Below are 18,431 nucleotides of genomic sequence, written 5' to 3'. Positions count from 1 at the left end.
TTCTTCCAAGCAAAAATAGAAGTGAGTTGTTTTTCATGGACTGCTGCTGCTTTTTGTAATTCTGCCAGCAACCCCGAAAGCACATGACTCTCCACTCTCATTGTTAAATAAACAAGTCTTTGCAACTGTTCATTGCCAAAGTTTGCTTAGCTGCAGAATTCACATGCTTTCTTCTTGATTTGAACGGAGGGCTTCTTTGTCAAAGTTTCTTGCTTCCTTTCCCAGGTTGACATAGTGCAGACCAGCATTATCGAAATGAAAAACAGACCTGGAAAGCCCCTCTTTCATTTGGAACATTACATAGAGGGCAAATACATCAAATACAACTCAAACTCTGGATTCGTACGAGATGACAACATTCGACTTACCCCACAAGTGAGACTTTAGCACTGCTCAGAGTGCTCTCTGCTTGCTGCAGGGATTTGCTTGGCTTTATTGAGCGATCCACTTGTTTTTGCCAAGAAAAGATATTGCAGATTTTCAAGGATGGTACAGAATTAATGTATCCAGTTACAGCACAGGCTTTGTCATTTAGGGCCTGATCCTGCAAGATTCTGAATGCTTCGTGAGGATTGCCTAGAATACTCAGTTTACCCAGGCTTCAGTGGGAGTTGAGAGTGTAATATTGAACCTTATTTTAGTTAGCATCCAACCTTAGCAGGAGCAGATTTTGCAAACTCAGATTTTTAAAGAAATAAAGGGTTCAAGCTTTAGATTCTGAATGGTATTCTACTAAATCAGTACAATAGATAAGAACAAGGGGCCAGATACTTGGCTGGTGTAAATCAGCTTAGCTCTATTGTCTTTATCCAATTTACACCTGCTGAGGATCTGGTCCATTAATTCCAACCTCTGAATAAGTGAACCAGGAGTTGTGTTTCTGTAGCAATAAAGCAGCTTACTCAAATAGACAAACAACCCATGTGATCCATGTAAATCTCATGGTTCTAATAAAAGGATTAAAACAAAAGGTAGAAAGCACCACACAAGCAACATTTTAAATGTTTCTCATATTCACCTCCTTGCTTGAATGTGGATGGAGGGTTTTATGTCCTCATTGACTTTTTGCACGTTGTGTAATCAGCACTATCCTTTCAGAGGTTGGGAACAAAATGTTTCATAAGATTTGCTGCACTAAAAATGTTTATCTAAAACAAATTGCATTATCCTCAATGAAAATTATTAACTAAAAACAATGGTGTAAGCCTAAAATTAAATACAGAGCCCTTCTGGAGGCCTTCCCAGGAGGTGCCAAATGTCCCAGCTGTATGCAAAAGAGCAGGATTATTTTTGTGTTTGGCACACTTTAAATGCAATATTTAAAGAGCCCAGTCATACATTTTGCAGTCTTAATTTTGTTCCTAGAGCCAGATCACTGCACCTTATAGGACAGCTCACACAAGGAGGCCCTAGAGAAAGGAAAGCTATGTGAACATGTTTACATTTCCCTTTGGCAGTTGGGGACTGGACTCTGCCTACCGACAGAAGACACAGGGGTCTGGCCCCCAAACGTCGTAGCCCTGAGGTGGGGGGCTGTTTGTTGAGCCTCTTTGACTCCACATCCTGCTGCTGCTCTCCTTAGTTCTGTCCTTCATAATAGCTGTCTCTGAATTCCACTTTTAAAGGAATGGGGCTCCATTGGAAAATAGAATTCCCAGTATGGAAGGAGGGAATGATGCATATCCCCTTCAGCTCACCCACTTGGCCTTCCTATTCTTGCCCCACAGCCCATCCATTCCCTACTGTGTGGGGTCCAGGCTGAAGACACCTCCTCCTCCCCTTTTCCATGTTAGAGATCTGCTTACAAAGGGTCCCCTCCCCATGTGGCTTCTGGGGAACAACTCCCCTCCCCCCAAGTATTTAATTTTAGGCTTACACCATTGTTTTTAGTTAATATTTTTCATTGAGGATAATGCAGCTTCACATACAATCTGCAGAGTAATGTTCACTCAGATAGTTTGCCAACAATAAACTGTGCTTCCTTCTGGCCTTTGAGTTAAAATTAAAGGCCACGTGCCAAATCCTTCTGGCTTTTCTACACAAGCTGTCCTGTTGACTTCCCATGAGTAAGGCAACCAGGATTTGCCACCAAGTGTGGTCTTGGATTGATTCCCTCTCAGAGGGCTGTACCCTGCACTTGCAAGGGATGGACTCTGATGTAATAGGACTTTTCCATCTCTAGCTATTATTATCCTTCTATTTACACTGGGCCTAATTCAATAGTAGCTTACTCCAACTTTACACTGGTTTATCAGGTTTATCAGCGGTGAATCAGGCCCAGGATATCCTAATGAATTGCCCTTAAAGTGTCAATGAAAAAAATTAAAATAGAAAAATAAAGTCAGGTATCTTGTTGCTCGCAGTAAAATGAGGATTAAGTTTCCTCCTTCACCTCCTGTTCGCCCATTTATATTGTCTTGATTTCCTTCTCCATCACTTAATTAATTTTACAATTTCCCTACAGGCCTTTAGTCACTTCACATTTGAGCGTTCAGGACACCAGCTCATTATTGTTGATATCCAGGGAGTTGGCGATCTTTATACAGACCCTCAGATCCACACAGAGAGTAGCACAGACTTTGGAGATGGCAACCTAGGTGAAATCAATAGTGCTAGTTAATATTTTTATGAATGCTTTTTCTCCTTCTGAGCAGTCTGCTGAGCAGCACAAACCTGGATATGAGGAGAGCAGGCAAACTCCTGATGATCAGAATGCGAAAGGCTGGGAAACTTCCATCTCCAGTGCCTGCTAATTTGTGTCATTGTGTATCGGAAGGTACCCCAAGCTCTGCAAAATGGTGGATTTAAAATAGAAAAGTTGGTCTTGACTCAGGATGCCTATTTTAAAAAGAAAAACATTTTCCGCATCCTGCCAGCTCCAGGCTTATAGATTCATAGATATTAAGGTCAGAAGGGACCATTATGATCATCCAGTCTGACCACCTGCACAACGCAGGCCACAGAGTCTTAAAAGAGCAAAGTTATGTAAAAGCTTCCTGCAGTTTGAGAGCAGTAAATTCCCCGCCAAATCACTAGAATGCATCCAACAGAGTGGATGGAGGTATAACCTTGTTTACAATTTAAGCTCTCACATTCAGATCTGCCTAGAGTTTGTGTGAGTCCTTTGTATGGGAATGAATTTTGCCCCGTTTTTTTAATTGTTTATTGCAATATATCTTGCATGCATTACAGCCAGAGCTTCTAAGATTTTAACATTTTTGAAGACATTGATTTAAAGGGATTAGAGAGAAAAGCTAGCAGAGATTTTAAAATAGAAAGTAAGTGTGCGTGTGTGTGTTTATTTTGGGGTAGTTTCATTTTAGGCCTGTAATATTTTAAAATCGAAAGGTGATCCAGAATATTGTGGCATAGCTGCATGAATAATTTGAAGGAAGGCGTTTAGGGCTTCTAAAATCTAAATTATTGTTGATATAATCTTTCTTCACTAAATTCTTTTATTATCCCCAGGTGTACGGGGTATGGCTTTGTTCTTTCATTCTCATGCCTGTAACAAGATTTGCAAAAGTATGGGACTTGCACCTTTTGATCTTTCACGTAAAGAGAAGCATGTCTTGGATCATAGTAACAAACTGCTTGTAAGTTTCTTTGTGCTAAGTTTAAAATACAGTAGTCTGATGCTGAGTTATCCACTACTGGTTCTAAATTGATGCAGTAGATATGAGCATAAAACCCTATAGCATGTTCATAAAATAGATTTTAAAGCACCCAAACCATTAATAGTTTCAGAAGATCGTGGTGACAACAGATAATTATGGGAACAAAGATGCAAATTGCTCATTCTTTAATTGAACAAAACTCCAATGTTTTCTACAGGAGTTTTATTTGGTTAAGGACTGCAGAATCCGGACTGTAGTTCTGGGGTGAAATTCTGGCCCCACTAAAATCAATAGCAGAACTCCCATTGACTTCAGTGGGGCTAGGATTTCATCAGTTGTGTGTTTTTCATTTATACATACATATATGCATGCACATATATACATATATTTATATTATGAGCCCATTACTAAATATTTGTGTGTGTTCTTATATACACCATACTCAGAATATAGTGAAGGAAGGTGTGAGTGATAGGATTTTCATGTTCCTTTACCAAGGAATCTGCTCAGACAATTGTACGTGGCACAGAGGACAAATGTGGCAGTAGCCGGGTGAGAACAATCTCTGGTAGTCGGCCTCCTCTGCTTTTCCGCCTGTCTGAAAATTCTGGAGATGAGAGCATGAGTGATGTGGCATTTGACTCCTTACCCTCTTCTCCCTCCTCAGCAACACCATATAAGATGGACATGCTTCGTAAGTGAGCCATCTGCCTTCTCTGTATACAACTTTGTGAAAGTTAGTTTGGGGCTCCTGGGCGTTTTAACAAAAACTGATTTTAATTTTATTGAGTGTCAAGTTTTATTTATGCTAAAAGCTCCTCTTCCACCATTGCCACGTCTAAACATATTTCTGCTAAATAATAATAGACCCAAAAATATGTCTGTATTTCATCTTAATGAGGAGTTTTTGTGAAAACCCTTTAATAGAAGTAAGATTACATTACCCAGAGCTCCTTCCTGACACATCATCATCTATTTCCAGAGTAACAAACAAAAATTTATTCTTCTTAGACTGGCCGGTGTTCAATGAAGTGGATAACATGGTTCACAAAGACCACGACCATCTTGATAACCAAAGGGTAAGTGGTTTTCTGAAAAAGGATAAGTTTGCATTTGCTTCAGTAAATGACTCTTTAAAGGACTGCCTGTGGGCATCATTCAGTAAAAACAATAAAAGCTATGTGCCTGTCCTCAGTGCTGTAGTAAGCCACATAAGCTGTATGCACCAGCTGTCCATAATAAAGGGAGAACATTTCATATTTTAATCAAAAATATGACCATTTATTCTCTGTTCCTCTAGAAGTTCATTTGTGTCCAACACATTTTAATGCAAAGTAAAGGTGTCTATCCATTTCCTTGCACCAATGTCATCTTTCAGGGGCTTGTGCATGCTTCTGTGGTATGAAAGCCAGATAACAGCCTCATGGATTTTGTCTCTGTGAATGCCAGTTAGAAAAACTCACTTGAAGGAACAACTATAGGCTTTTTAGGGTATTTCCCTAATCTAGGCAGGGCCTTCACCACTGAGACTGCTATTCCTCCTTAACTGGACACAAAGTATCCAAGAGAGGACACACAAAAACAAAGTCAACCTCCCTCTTGGCCTTCATTGAAGTTAGTGGAAGTTTTGCTTGAGTGAGGGTCTGCAGGATGAGACCCTTACAAGAGAATGTACTGATATTCTGATGCTGTGCCTTTATTTTGGTGTTCTGTAGGACTCTGAAAATGGTGGAGACAGTGGGTGCCCCAGTGAAAAGAGAAGTGACCTGGAAGATATGGATCATCGAGAAAGGGTAAAGATCTTTATTTTGGATTTAACGAGGCCCATTGGGTCCCCACCCCAATTGAAGGCAGTTTAGTAAAAGAGTTTGCATTTCCTTTTCATCCTGTTGATCTGACCTGTGCAATGAGTGAATGGACAACAATTGGAAAGACGTTCCCATATGTTTTAAAATAGATTGTGCAACTCGAATGTGTTGTTGCAGTTGCTTGCAGGGAAAGAGCATTTCCAGTATCGCCTTAAAAATACTCCGTGTGATTGCATGTTGTTTCTTGAGGTGCTCTGTATTGTGCTTTACAATCATGCACTGGGAAAGGTTACCTGTTAGAATGAAGATCTATGAGTATGGCTCACTTTCAAAGACCACCTGCTTTCCAGGTCTGCTGCATGTTATATAACCTGAGGCATTACACAGGTTAATGTTGCAGTCAACTATTAACATACTTGTTCAGAATTTCTGTGGGGCTGTTGGTTACTCTGATTTCTTTTAAAGAAATAGAGTACTTGTGGCACCTTAGCGACTAACAAATTTATTAGAGCATAAGCTTTCGTGAGCTACAGCTCATTCCTGTCTTAAATTTTTTAAATAGCTTTTTGATTGGTGGAGAGCAGAGCAAATATGACTGGGCTTAAAATGTTGTCAGATCTTTTGCAACAAAAATGTCTTCTTTGAGGAGACAAAGATAACATTTTTGTCTGTCTAATGGAATAATTCAGTTTATAGGATTAAAGTTTTGGAACTGTAAGTTTTATCAATTCAACAGGTTTCTGTCGTAGATTGCAACATAATTGGGGGGAAAACAAAATAAGTTCTTTTCATCATAGTCACTGTTGATTTTGCTGGTAAAAAAAAATTATTCCTTAGCAATGGACGGACCACACCAGATATAAATTAAATGATACAAATCTTTACATTAACATAGGGCCATTCAAACTACAACCGAAGACGTGAATCTGATGAAGACAGTTTGGGAAGTTCTGCAAGGGTAAATAGAGCAGAAATCTCTGCAGACAATAGTTTACCATTCTGGCCTAATTTTTATCTGTCACCGAACTTCACATGACTACATCAAAAGTTAATTTTCTTTCCTTTTAATTGATTAATAAAATTTTATATTAATAATTTTCATCTGTTGTTTCCCTTTTCTAAATTTTTCAATGAGAGAAAAACACAGTTGTAAATAAACCCTCTGTGACCACTAAAAACAGTCCCTTGAGTAAACTAATGATTCTGCCTGAATTTCTCACTTACACAATTATTATGTTTTTGTTTCCTTTACATAACAAGATGTATTTCCTTTTTGTGCTATATTTGTTGCAATGTGCCCTAAACATGGTTGGATGATCTTTTTTTGTAAAGCCTACAATTCTTGAAGAATGTTGAAATAGCTGTCAGTGCTATGCATTTTCTCTGTGATTAAAAAAAGTATCTGTTTTCACACTTTCTAAAAATGTAACTTTTAGAATAATCCGTTTATTAAAGGTATTCTGTGGTTATGGAAATAAAACCAAGGTCATATACCGAGCAGAAAAAGGAAAAGAGATTTTTGACAGCAATCAAAAATTACTTTAAAGGTTCTAATCAAAAATTCAGAGTTTTTGCAATGTGTTTAGTTGGAGGAAATTAAAACAACTTTAATGGACTGAAATTCTACATAAAACATGTATTATGAGGTTTTCTTTAATAGGGATAATTTTGCATGGTTTTGTATTGTGCTAGTGATTCCCATCCACCCATGGTCTTGAAAAACGCAGTTTATTAAGAAGCATTACAGCTATGGAGTTACAGTTTGCATTGGACCAATCCAGCAAACACCAACACACGTTTGCCCAAGCTCCATAGCATTTTGATTGAGATGTTTTCAGTTTTCCCCGATACTGCTGAGAATGAGCCATATCTAAAATGCTATTATTTCAATCCCCAGTCCAGCAAAGCACTTAAGCACATTCTTACCTTTAAGCATGAGTAGCCCCATTGACTGCAACGGACTGTTCACATGCTTGAAATTAAGCATAGGCTTTGCTGGAACGGGCCTAACTGTGGTGCCTTGTTTTAGCTGCTGTGATTTTAAGGCTGCAAAATGTGAAGGTAATTTTGTTTACTGCCTTAGTGTGCTTAGAAAGGGAAAGCTGCTTTGAGATTTTTGTGAGAGAAGTGATTATATTTTTGGGTAACTATTAACATGCCTTTTTAAATCAGTACCCTAAATTAAAAGATTTGCTAGCAAACTATAGCTTTAACAGACATTTCAGTTTCTGAGGGGTAACATAGTTAAATGACTTGACACCGTTTTATTTAAAATACAAGTTTGTGGGTTTTATTAGGTCAGTGTGGAGAAGTGGAATCTCTACAACTCTTCCAGAGTCCACATCCATAGACCATCCTGTGTTGCAGTGGAAGTTCAGAGACTCAATGCACTGGAACTTGAAAAGAAAATTGGGAAATCCATCCTTGGGAAGGTGTTAATGGTTTTTTTAATCTGTTCTTTTCAACTTGAAGTATATTTTATTATTGTTTATATAGTAACAAACGCCAGCTCATCGAGGGGGCAACTGTGCAGACAGGCAAAGAGCAATGTTGATAACCTTGGTAAGAGACCTTTCCCACTTTCTGCAGATGCGGAGGGGGATGACGCATCTCCCTCTCCTTTGCACTCCCCTCCCCAGATAGACCTTTCTTAGCTACTATAGTGTTCCAAACTAGAGATTCTGTGCTAGGGCCTCTCCTGTTTGCTGCCCCTACATACAAGGCAAAAAGCCTTATATTTGATTTCCTGTAGGACAGTGCTTTCTCCTAGTCATGTACCCTGCAAGCAAAGCTCCCTGTTTTAAAGGGCCCAAGGGCCGTAATAAGTGCACTAGGACATGCACATGCACTCCAAGGCCCAGTGCTCTGTTAGAGTCCCACCAGGTCACAGTTAAAGGCACATTGATGAGGCAAGGTGGTGGAAGCTTCTGTGACAACTGCCTTCTTGCAGACCTTGGTCTTTTAGCTCAGGCAGTAGAGACTCATAAACTGCTATGTGGTCTAGCCACTAGAGGAAGACACTGTGTAAGTGGGGTTTACAGTTGCTGCTGGCCAGCCTATGTCTGTTTTATAGACAAAACAGAGTCTATTTGTCCTCGGGATTATCGAACTGGCTCCCTTCACAAGCACTAAATTCACTCTCGTGTACAATCACTTGCTTTCTTCATCTCCTCCTCCCCCCCACCCCCGGATACTTTGTCTGCAAAGCAGTTAAGCACATGGTTAATTTTAAGCCCCTGCCTCAGCCCTGAGCCCCTCCAGACCCAGAGCCCCTTCCTGCACCCCAAATGCCTCATCCCTAGCTGAGAGACTGCACCCCCAGCCCAGAGCCATGACCTGCTCTTGCACCCCAGCCCTGAGCCTCCCCCCAAACCCCTCATATCTTGTCCCAGCCCAGAGTCCTGACCTCCGTCTGAACCCCTCATTCCTGGGCTCAGCCCTCACCTCCGCACCCCACCCATCTGTCCCAGCTCTGAGCGCCTCCCAAACCCCTCATCCCTAGCTCCGTTGCATCGAGACATCAACAATTTTCTTCAACTGGGTCACCAGAAAAAAAAGTTTGAAAACCACTGCAGTAGAGCCACAGTTGGTATGACTGTTTGTTTAAATTTTCTTAATAAATTGTCACTCATGCTATGTTGTAGGTCCATCTGGCCATGGTTCGCTACCACGAAGCTGGACGTTTCTGTGAGAAGGATCAGGAGTGGGATCAGGAATCCGCTCTTTTTCACCTGGTGCATGCTGCTGATTGTGGAGAACTGGAAGCCATCGTTGGGTTAGGACTCATATATTCCCAGCTGCCACATCACATTCTTTCAGAGGTCACTTCAGAGGTATAGAAATACTGAAAATACCAAAATACAAAGTAAAGCATCCTAGGATTGTCTGTGTCCTGTCTAGAATAGGAGCAGCAAATCATCCTGCCCAGTGATAATACTAATATTATATTCACTGAGATATCCAACAATCCCAGGCATGCATTTGGAGGGAAGAAGGGTGGTCTTGTGATTAAGACCTAGAACTAGGGACAATATAGCCAGCTTCTATTTCTGTCTTTGCCGCAGATTAATTTCATGGCTCTAGATAAGTTACTGAGGCCTATATTTTCAAAACTGGCCTCTGATTTTGGGTCCTTCACTTTTTGGTGCCCAACTTGGAGGCCTTGGACCTGATTTTTCAAAAAGTGCTGAAGACCTGCAACTCCTATTGACTTCATTTGGGGTTGTGGGGGGTTGTACCTACAACTAAGGGAAGGAATGATGGAATTTTAGATGTATCCATTTTAGTATTTGTTTCTGCTTTTGCTCTCAAAGAACACAGAGGAAAACCGAGTAAAAGGATTTGATTATTTACTGAGAGCAGCAGAAGCTGGAGACCGGCCTTCCATGATTCTGGTAGCAAGAGCATATGACACAGGTGTAAATCTTGGTTCAAACAGGTACTGTGTGTGTGTGTGTGTGTGTGTGATTGTGAGAGAGAGAGAATAACTTATTGTAGGTTAGAATGTTTGCCCATGCAAAAGATTTTTTTTTAATTGCAGGGCTCTCACTTACATGAGTGCTTCTTATTATTTATGATTATTTACTGAATTTTATGGAGATACGTCAAATTTACACTGGTGTACGTGAGAACAGAATTTGGACTATAATATTATATCACCACAGAAGAGAAGAGTTACACAGATTGAGAGACAGATCCTGCTCTTGGATACTTGTGTTGCATGTCCCATTGATGTGAATGGGAGCTGTGTGTGCATATTTGAATTTGGCCCTGATATTCAAGTCACACTGGTACATATGTGAATAAGGCTAAGAGATTGCTGTCCCCAGACCTCAGTGTAGCTGTAGCAACCCTGGGATGCATATCGTCACTCTCCGGGGCAATGGCTCATGAATCCACATAGCAATCTAATTGTCCCTGCACATTGGAACCATACCACTTCTGCTGCTTTATGGGGCACTCCTCGCCATAAAGGAGCAGGCAGGATTTTCCACTAAGGCTTATGTGAGGCTTGCACAAGCTCGCTGCACTATAGCGACTTTCCCCCTTACTTATGGTAAGGCCTGAGGCTTTCTCCTCTGAGGTCAATGGTAAAATTGCCATTGGCTTTAATGGGAGTAGAGCCAAGCCCTCAAAAAGTAAGGGTCAGTGAAAAAATTAGTTATAAGAAACTGTCAGTGTGAAATGTAGTCGCTTAAAAATTGAGTTAAAAGTCACTTCAGGTGAGGTTTTACTATTGCATTTTCCTATTTTAAAAAACATTATTGTTCCTTCCCTGTTGTGAAAGACCCAAACAACATGGGAAACAGACAGGCTGACACAGGGGAAGTACTGAAACTGCCTGTAAACAATGTGCTCTAAAATGTACAAAGTAAATACGTTGAAAAAGATAGAAGAAGAATAATTTTTCTAATCACTCTCAGTCACTGTCATTCTAGTTACTTTTAATAATGATAGCAAAAGATGTCAGAGAAGACTGATTTTTAAGTTGATGGTGTTGTTTTAAATCAAGGATGATTTGAAGTTTTAAGATGTATGAAAAATGTCTTAAACTGGCAAATCTCTTTTCAAGTGGCAAGCACTCTAATTCAGTGGTTCTCAACCTTTCCAGATTACCGTACCCCTTTCAGGAGTCTGATTTGTTTTGCGTACCACAAATTTCACCTCACTTAAAACTGCTTGTTTACAAAATCAGACATAAAAATACAAAAGTGTCACAGCACACTATTACTGAAAAATTGCTTACTTTCTCTTTTTTACCATAAAATTATAAAATAAATCAATTGCAATATAAATATTGTACTTGCATTTCAGTGAGCCTTATAGAGCAGTATAAATTAGTCATTATCTGTATGAAATTTTAGTTTGTACTGACTTTGCTAGTGCTTTTTACGTAGCCTGTTGTAAAACTAGGAAACTATCTAGATGAGTTGATGTACCCCGTGGAAGACCTCTGCGTACCCCAAGCAGTATGCGTACCCCTGGTTGAGAACCACTGCTCTAATTGTAACTTTAAAATGGCTGGTCTCATTTTGGAACAGTTTAATTACAATTTTTATAGCTAGGCTATTAAGCAAGCTTCTGAAATTCAGAGTTTATAATGGAAAAGGCTGATATAGTCAAAATTACAACAGGATGGCTGTGACTCAAAAATACAAGGTGTGGTTTGCCAAGAACTACACCACATCTTGTTCACTAATTTTGTATATTTTAAAATGACATAATTTTTAAAAAATTACAACATTAGATTAATTTTCCTAAGTACCAAACACACCAGGTGATGGATAAGGGATTACACCCTTCTTCCTTTTGTCTTATTAATAATGCCCGTCTTGAATGGGACATATTAATATAGCCATTCAATTCAGAATCCAGGGAGATCATGTGTGTGTATTTGTGATACTCTTCCAAGATCCAACCTCAAACCAAACTCTGACCACTTGAGATGCCAAAACAAGATGCCACTCAGTCGATTGCACAGAACTTCATAATCATCCCTTTTAATAATAATAATCCCTTTTATTTCTTATATATTTTGATCAGCAATGAAACACTTAACAAAACTGATATAAAATTATCATTAGGCTTAAGAATTAATACCATATTGAAATGAATGGGGCAATTCACACCACAGCTATTTCTTAAGGCTCAGACAGACATCAGTTTTCACTTGATTTGCAGTTTTAATATTATCTTTACAAGCATACAGGCTAGAGACTTACTTTTCTTTTTTCTTAAAGAAAGCTGAGATTCTAGAGTACAAGAATGCAGCCTCCAAAAACTATATGAACTTGTCGAGCCATTGCAATCCATCATTTCATCCCTGTGAATCCTCAATGGATGTAAAGTGAATTTAGCCCCATTCATCACTAGGGGGCTGGATCCTGTAATGCATATTCAGTGGGACTAATCACCTGCTTAAATGTAAGCACATGGTTAAGTGCTTTGCTGGATTGGGTCAGTGTGCTCTGCACTTTGCAGGATTGAGCTCTATAGCTCCAAATTAAAACTTCTTCATTTCTCAGGGTAACCTGTTTTAAAAATTATTTTAAAAATCAGAATCCTAGACTGGAAGGAAGCCCTGCACTGGTACAATGCTGCACTAAACATGACCGATTATGACGAAGGGGGTGAATACGATGGAACTCAGGACGAGCCCCGGTATCTGCTCCTGGCAAGGGAAGCTGAGATGTTAATGACAGGAGGATTCCACCTGGCCAAGGATCCACAAAGATCAGGTAGGATGTTGACTTGGTCCAGTTCTGTTGGTGTGCTGTGGCAGTGCCATGTATGTCCATTTTCCTTAATATGTGAATGAATCTAGGTACACATTGGGTGATGTTTAACATGCCATTGCAAAGGTCTTTGAAGGTTGGGTTTAGGGGACATGGATTTGCTGTGCTAGGCCTTAAAATGCAATACTCATCCTGAGGGCTCTAAGCTCTTTATCCATCTTAGGTTTTTATGTGCCCCCTCCCCCCCACAAAGGTATCTGAGGAACTCACTGTATTGAATGTATTTATCCTCCCCAGACTGCTGTGAGGTAGGGCAATGCTATTATCCCCATTTTATAGATGGGGAGCTGAGGCACACACAGAAACTCTGTGGTGGAGCAGAAGCTGATCTCTCAAGTTCCAGGGTCTTCTGAGCCCTGAGCTGAGCATCAAGTCCCTTTCCTCATCTGCAACCTCACCCAGAAGGAATTCCACATCCCCCTCTCACCTGAATGATCCCTAACCTTGCCCTGTTGAACACTGGTGGATCCCTGTGGAGTGGGCCAACTGTCTGCTCCAGGCCTCACCCAAGCAGCCCAGCAACTTCACACCGCCAGCCCGGCAGCCTTTCTCCCTGCATGTAGTTATTCTGAGTTCTAAACTGGTTCCTCTCTATCTCATTTGTGTCCCCTTCTCTGTAGTAGTGGGAGATTGGGCACAGAAGAAAGGGAAGCCATTCGCAGAGAGAGCGTGCCAGTAATGGGTAGGCAGATTCAGTCAGGACTCACTGCTGGCAAGAATCCTGATTTGGTTCCTGGAGCCAGCAACTTTCTTTCTTCCTACCAGCTCCCCAAAACCACTTAGGAACTGGCTTACTCTCAACTTATAAAACAGTTGTGTGTTAGCCAATGCTGTAGGACAGTGCTCTTTGCAATTTTTGAAGTGGGGGCTACTTTGGCAAAAAACCTTCAATGTGAGAGCCACGTCAACCCAACACAGGTGGTTGAACACTCCGAGTTCTTTGTTGGTTGATATGGTAATATTACCATTATTGGTAATATTGCTTGGGGTCCAGGAGGAGGTATGGGAGGTGGCTCTGGAAGGGGGCTCAGGGCTGGGGCAGGGACTTGGGGTGCAGGAGGGAGTGAGGGATGCAAGCTCTGGGAGGGAGTTTGGGTGCCGCAGGGGGTATGGCGTGGGCTCTGGGAGGGGGCTTGGCTGGGGCAGGGGCTTGGGGAGCAGGAAGGGGTATGCTCCCGGCCCCACGCTGCTTCCAGAAGCAGCCAGCACACCCCCAGGGGGATATGGGGCGGGGAGCAGAAGTCTCCACATGCTGCTCCTGCCTGCAAGCACTGCCCCTGCAGCTCCCATTGGCTGGGAACGGGGAACTGTGGCCAATGGGAGTTACGTGGGTGGTGCCTGCAGAAAGGGGTAGCGCAGAGCCACATGTCCCCGCAGGGGCACGTTGGTTCCTTCCAGAAGCAGCGTGAGGCCGGGGCCACCCGAAGTAAGTGCCGTCTCCTTCAATGGTCAGGTTCTGAATAGCTCTTCCACCGCCCAACCTGCAGCCTGCTGGAGCCAGCCCCCCACACCCTCTACTGCACTCCAAGCCCCAGCCCCTGCCCCAGCCCTGAGCCCCCTCCCAGAACCAGCCCCCAATACTCCCTTCTGCACCCCAGCCCCTTTCCCAGCCCTGAGCCCCCTCCCAGAGCCAGCCCCCAATACCCCCTCCTGCACCCTAAGCCCCTGCCCTAGCCCTGAGCCCCCTCCCAGAGCCAACACCCCCTGCCTTAGCTGCAGGCCTACTGCCACCGGAAAGTGCGATCGACAGGGATCTGGATTTAGGGTCCATGGGAGCCGCCACTGGCTCGTGGGCCTTGCAGTGAAGAACATTGCTGTAGGATTATAGGTGAAACTGTAATGGCTCCAGCTAATGTGAGGCAAAACTAGCAAGTGATATTTTGCTGATACCTTAGACAGTGGAAGATCAGAGCTGGTTCGGTCCAGTGTGGCAAATCCCTTTTGGCATTACTGAGCACCCTCAGCTTCCTTGAAGATCATTGACTTCAGTAGGAGTTTGGGGTGCTCAGCACCTCGCAGGAGCAGACATTTGAATCTCGGTGCATGACATTCGAATTGGTTGTGTGTCATCTTGATGTTTGCAAATAAAATTCATAAGACTTTTCTTAGCTGGTTACTGGCCTGTTGCATTTATGATCCTTGTAAGGACATCAGAAAATGTCACTCTGCTGCCATATTAGTAGTTAGCCCTGTCTCTGAACTTTAACATTATGTGGCAGATTCTTAACTGGTATAAATCAGTATAATCTATTGATGTCAGTGACACTACTTGGATTTATACCAGCTGAGGTCTGGCCCTGTAACTTGACCTCTGTTTCTTTTTTTTTCTTCAACTTCCGGCACCTGTTCTGTTTGTAGAGAGGAAGAAACTTTTTTTCTTTGGCCTACTGACATGACTCTCACACTTTTTTTCCTAGGAGAGTTGTATACAGAAGCAGCAGAAGTGGCAATACAAGCCATGAAGGGCAGACTGGCAAATCAATACTACCAGAAAGCTGAAGAAGCTTGGGCAATGATGGAGGAATGAAACTTCAAATGAGGCAGCTCTTGTATATAAAAATAATTTTTTATGGACTGTTACTTTGAAAAAAAAAATGTATTTTTGTGTTACTGATTTATGTTTTTCATATTTTAATTTCTAACTTTATTCTGAGGGGAAAAAATATACAAATGTAGGCTGTATTTTGGGGGCGCTATAATGTACTTTTACCTATACTTCAAAGCTGCAGTATCTACGAACTTGATCTTTTATAACTTTTAACTGTTAGATGTGAGGAGCCTGATTAATTTCAGAAAAATGAAGCTGATGTCAGCTTGCATTGCATACTTTTGTTTTATGTAGCAGAGTATCAGTGTGTTTATTTCTTTCTACTACTACTCCTCCTCCTCCTCTTCCACTCCCCACAAAAAACGCGCATTTCTAAGTTCAAAGCACTTTTACATCAGTATTTGGTTTATTTCAGACACGTCTTCATTTTCCATGTAAACATACATGCAGAAATTCCTTTTTAATTCCCCTTGTGAAATAAACCCAAGAACCGCAGCAATCGGGAATGGAATTATGCTAATAATACTCTTTACAATGCACTTCTCTATAAAAATGGTATCATTGGGGGCACCATGTTTATTTTCTTCCTTTACTGATTCCAGATGCTGTCTTCTCAGTTTGCAAATGAAAAAATGCTTTTTCTAAGTACTCGCCCTGAAAATCAAGCTGGGACTTGAAAGTCCAAATGGTTTCTCTTTAGGTCGCTCATCACCAACAATGCAAATTCCGCAATCAGAACTCAGCTAACAATTCTCTTGATGAGGCATTCCAGCTTCCTTTCCCATATCTGTATGGCCTCTGAAAAGAAGTAAAAACTTATTTCAGTCATAACTCTGAATACACACAGAGAGAGCAGGTCCATTGAATATAGGAGTGCAATTTTTATGTAGTAGACCTGTACTTTAAAAGTGTTAGGGTAAAATTCTGGGTCTACTGAAATCTCTGGCAAAATGCCATTGACTTTTATGGGGCCAACATTTCACCGAGGGCTAGTCTACACTTGAAATGCTACAGTGGCACAACTGCTGCTGTAGTGCTTCGTTGTAGACACTACCTATGCCGATGGGCTAGGTCATCTTAACTACATCAGTCAGGGGTGTGGATTTTTCACACTCCTGACTGATGTAGCTGGGTCAAGCTGATTTCATTTGTAGACCAGGCACAATAGTAAATGGAAATTTTTTTTGCAACATTTTGTATTGTATCTTATTGTCCTAATACAATAGTCTTAAGTTGCATATCACCCTACTGGACTTATGATTTGCTTCCCATAAGGTACCTTAAAAAAGTCTGTAGTATACTGATTTCTTGGTATCATTTAGTTCTTATAGTGAAATCTCCATTCGCAGTGCACTTAACATTAGGAAATACCCTTCCCAACCATTTCTAAATAGGGACATTTAAAGAGGTTAGAGAAACTGACATGCATGTACATTTATTACCCCTCTGTTCTAAATAATTTTGTGCGTAAGTTATGTAAAAAGCACTCGGACTATAATTACTGTACAAAAGATTTAAGCTGTTTGCTTAATAATCTGTTCAGCAGCTCAATAAAATTTGAGTGTACTGATCCTCTAAATAATAGCCATAAAGGTACAAAGTTCATCTTCTGTTGTACTAGTGATTCACAGTCTGTAGTTGCACACCTGAGCTTTAGCCCCCTGTGATGTTCATGCTAAGGTATCCTAAAAGATCTCTGTTTTTTACAGGTCAATGAGAACATATTAAAAAGGCCTTATATACCTATTTGTTAAAGAAAAATGTATTTGTGCTGGTTGCAAAAAAAACAAAAAATTAGATACCATTTAAGAGAGAATCTTAGACTAAGCTCATAGTATTATGTCAAGAGTCCAGTGCCATCTGTACAGCAACTGGATCTATTTATTGGTCTCATTTATTTAGTTCTGATTTTGAGGTGCTTAAGATTGATTGATTACTATCATCATGCAGCTGCAGGGTGGGTCTTTTACTGTCTTCTGAGAGTGTATATTGACACACAGAAGGGTTATAGAGTAGCAGTCGTGTTAGTCTGTATTCGCAAAAAGAAAAGGAGTACTTGTGGCACCTTAGAGACTAACAAATTTATTAGAGCATTAGAGCATAAGCTTTCGTGAGCTACAGCTCACTTCATCGGATGCATCTGATGAAGTGAGCTGTAGCTCACGAAAGCTTATGCTCTAATAAATTTGTTAGTCTCTAACAAATAAATGTGTTAGTCTCTAAGGTACCACAAGTACTCCTTTTCTTTTTACAGAAGGGTTAGGATGACAGTGTCATTATTAAGGGAAGAGAGTGCTGAATATTTACTATTGCTTCAGCAAAGCATTTTAAGCACATGTTTAACTTTAAGTACATGATTCATTGAAGCCCATTGATTTCAATGGGACTTCTGTCATGCTTACCGTAAAGCACATGGTTAAATGATTTGATGGATTGGGTCAGTAAAGTGTTGCACCTTTCTCTTCTGTGTGTAGAGTGGGTCTTCCCTGGGGCCATCTTGGAAGTATACACTCAGAATTACCAATTGTTACTTAAAGTCAGATAGTTGGGATGTTCATAATGGGAAACTGCAGTTTAGGTATAAGATTTTGGCATCTTTTCATCATCTAGTTGCAGAGATTAAGGGGCAAATCCTACCTCTTTCTCTGTAGCATGCACAGAGCTCCATTTGAAATGGAACAGGTGCAGTTCTGTGTGAGTGCACAGAATGGGTAATACCCATAGATAGGGGTGAGCATGCTCATGAGCACCGCTTCCTTAGTGACTTCATTCCCTCCCGTTGAGAAGCGCAGTTGCAAGAAAATGTCAGTTCTGAGAGACAACTGCATCATTCGACCATGCAAACAGTGGAATAGTGATGGCATTTACGTATATCTACGGAAAAAAATTGGAAAAAATGTGCATACAGTCTACAAGCGGCTCGTCCACTGTAGACACTATATAAATAAATAATATAGATAGATAGATAAATAATAATGTTTTCATTGTAAAGATATAAAAGCTAATCGTGTTTTTCCTTTGCAAAGAAGAGTTGATGTAGCTTACAAACACTTGCCCTCTATAGAAAGGGGAGGAGATTTGAGTGTTAAAATTCAAAATATAAAAACAGGGCTCAAAGAGGGTAATTATTAACACCTTTTGGCATGCAGATTAATTCACTGAA

At 40.9% G+C, this 18,431-nt stretch overlaps 1 protein-coding gene across 8 annotated transcripts in view; it reads left to right on the top strand.

Annotated features, from left to right (window-relative positions):
- The window catches only part of EEF2K (eukaryotic elongation factor 2 kinase), a 42,310-nt gene extending 25,618 nt beyond the window's left edge, over positions 1-16,692 (top strand). For 4 of the 8 annotated variants that reach the window (XM_038418946.2, XM_038418945.2, XM_043493444.1 and 1 more), the window contains 12 exons: positions 226-375; positions 2,465-2,597; positions 3,469-3,596; positions 4,116-4,311; positions 4,629-4,696; positions 5,333-5,410; positions 6,321-6,383; positions 7,723-7,857; positions 9,070-9,258; positions 9,739-9,863; positions 12,485-12,663; positions 15,138-16,692. In XM_038418946.2, the coding sequence (XP_038274874.1) occupies positions 226-375; positions 2,465-2,597; positions 3,469-3,596; positions 4,116-4,311; positions 4,629-4,696; positions 5,333-5,410; positions 6,321-6,383; positions 7,723-7,857; positions 9,070-9,258; positions 9,739-9,863; positions 12,485-12,663; positions 15,138-15,247 (1,554 nt within the window). In that variant the 3' untranslated portion in view covers positions 15,248-16,692. Of the gene's footprint in view, positions 1-225; positions 376-2,464; positions 2,598-3,468; positions 3,597-4,115; positions 4,312-4,628; positions 4,697-5,332; positions 5,411-6,320; positions 6,384-7,722; positions 7,858-9,069; positions 9,259-9,738; positions 9,864-12,484; positions 12,664-13,340; positions 13,674-15,137 lie in introns of those variants that run through there. The other 4 variants (XM_043493442.1, XM_043493441.1, XM_043493443.1 and 1 more) reach the window with 3 other exon arrangements.
- The last annotated feature ends 1,739 nt before the right edge of the window (positions 16,693-18,431 follow it).

This window comes from Dermochelys coriacea, chromosome 10, assembly GCF_009764565.3.
Source record: "Dermochelys coriacea isolate rDerCor1 chromosome 10, rDerCor1.pri.v4, whole genome shotgun sequence".
Lineage (NCBI taxonomy): Eukaryota > Metazoa > Chordata > Testudines > Dermochelyidae > Dermochelys > Dermochelys coriacea.
The sequence above is the reverse complement of the archived record's forward strand: the minus strand, read 5'-3'. Positions and strand labels throughout refer to the sequence as shown.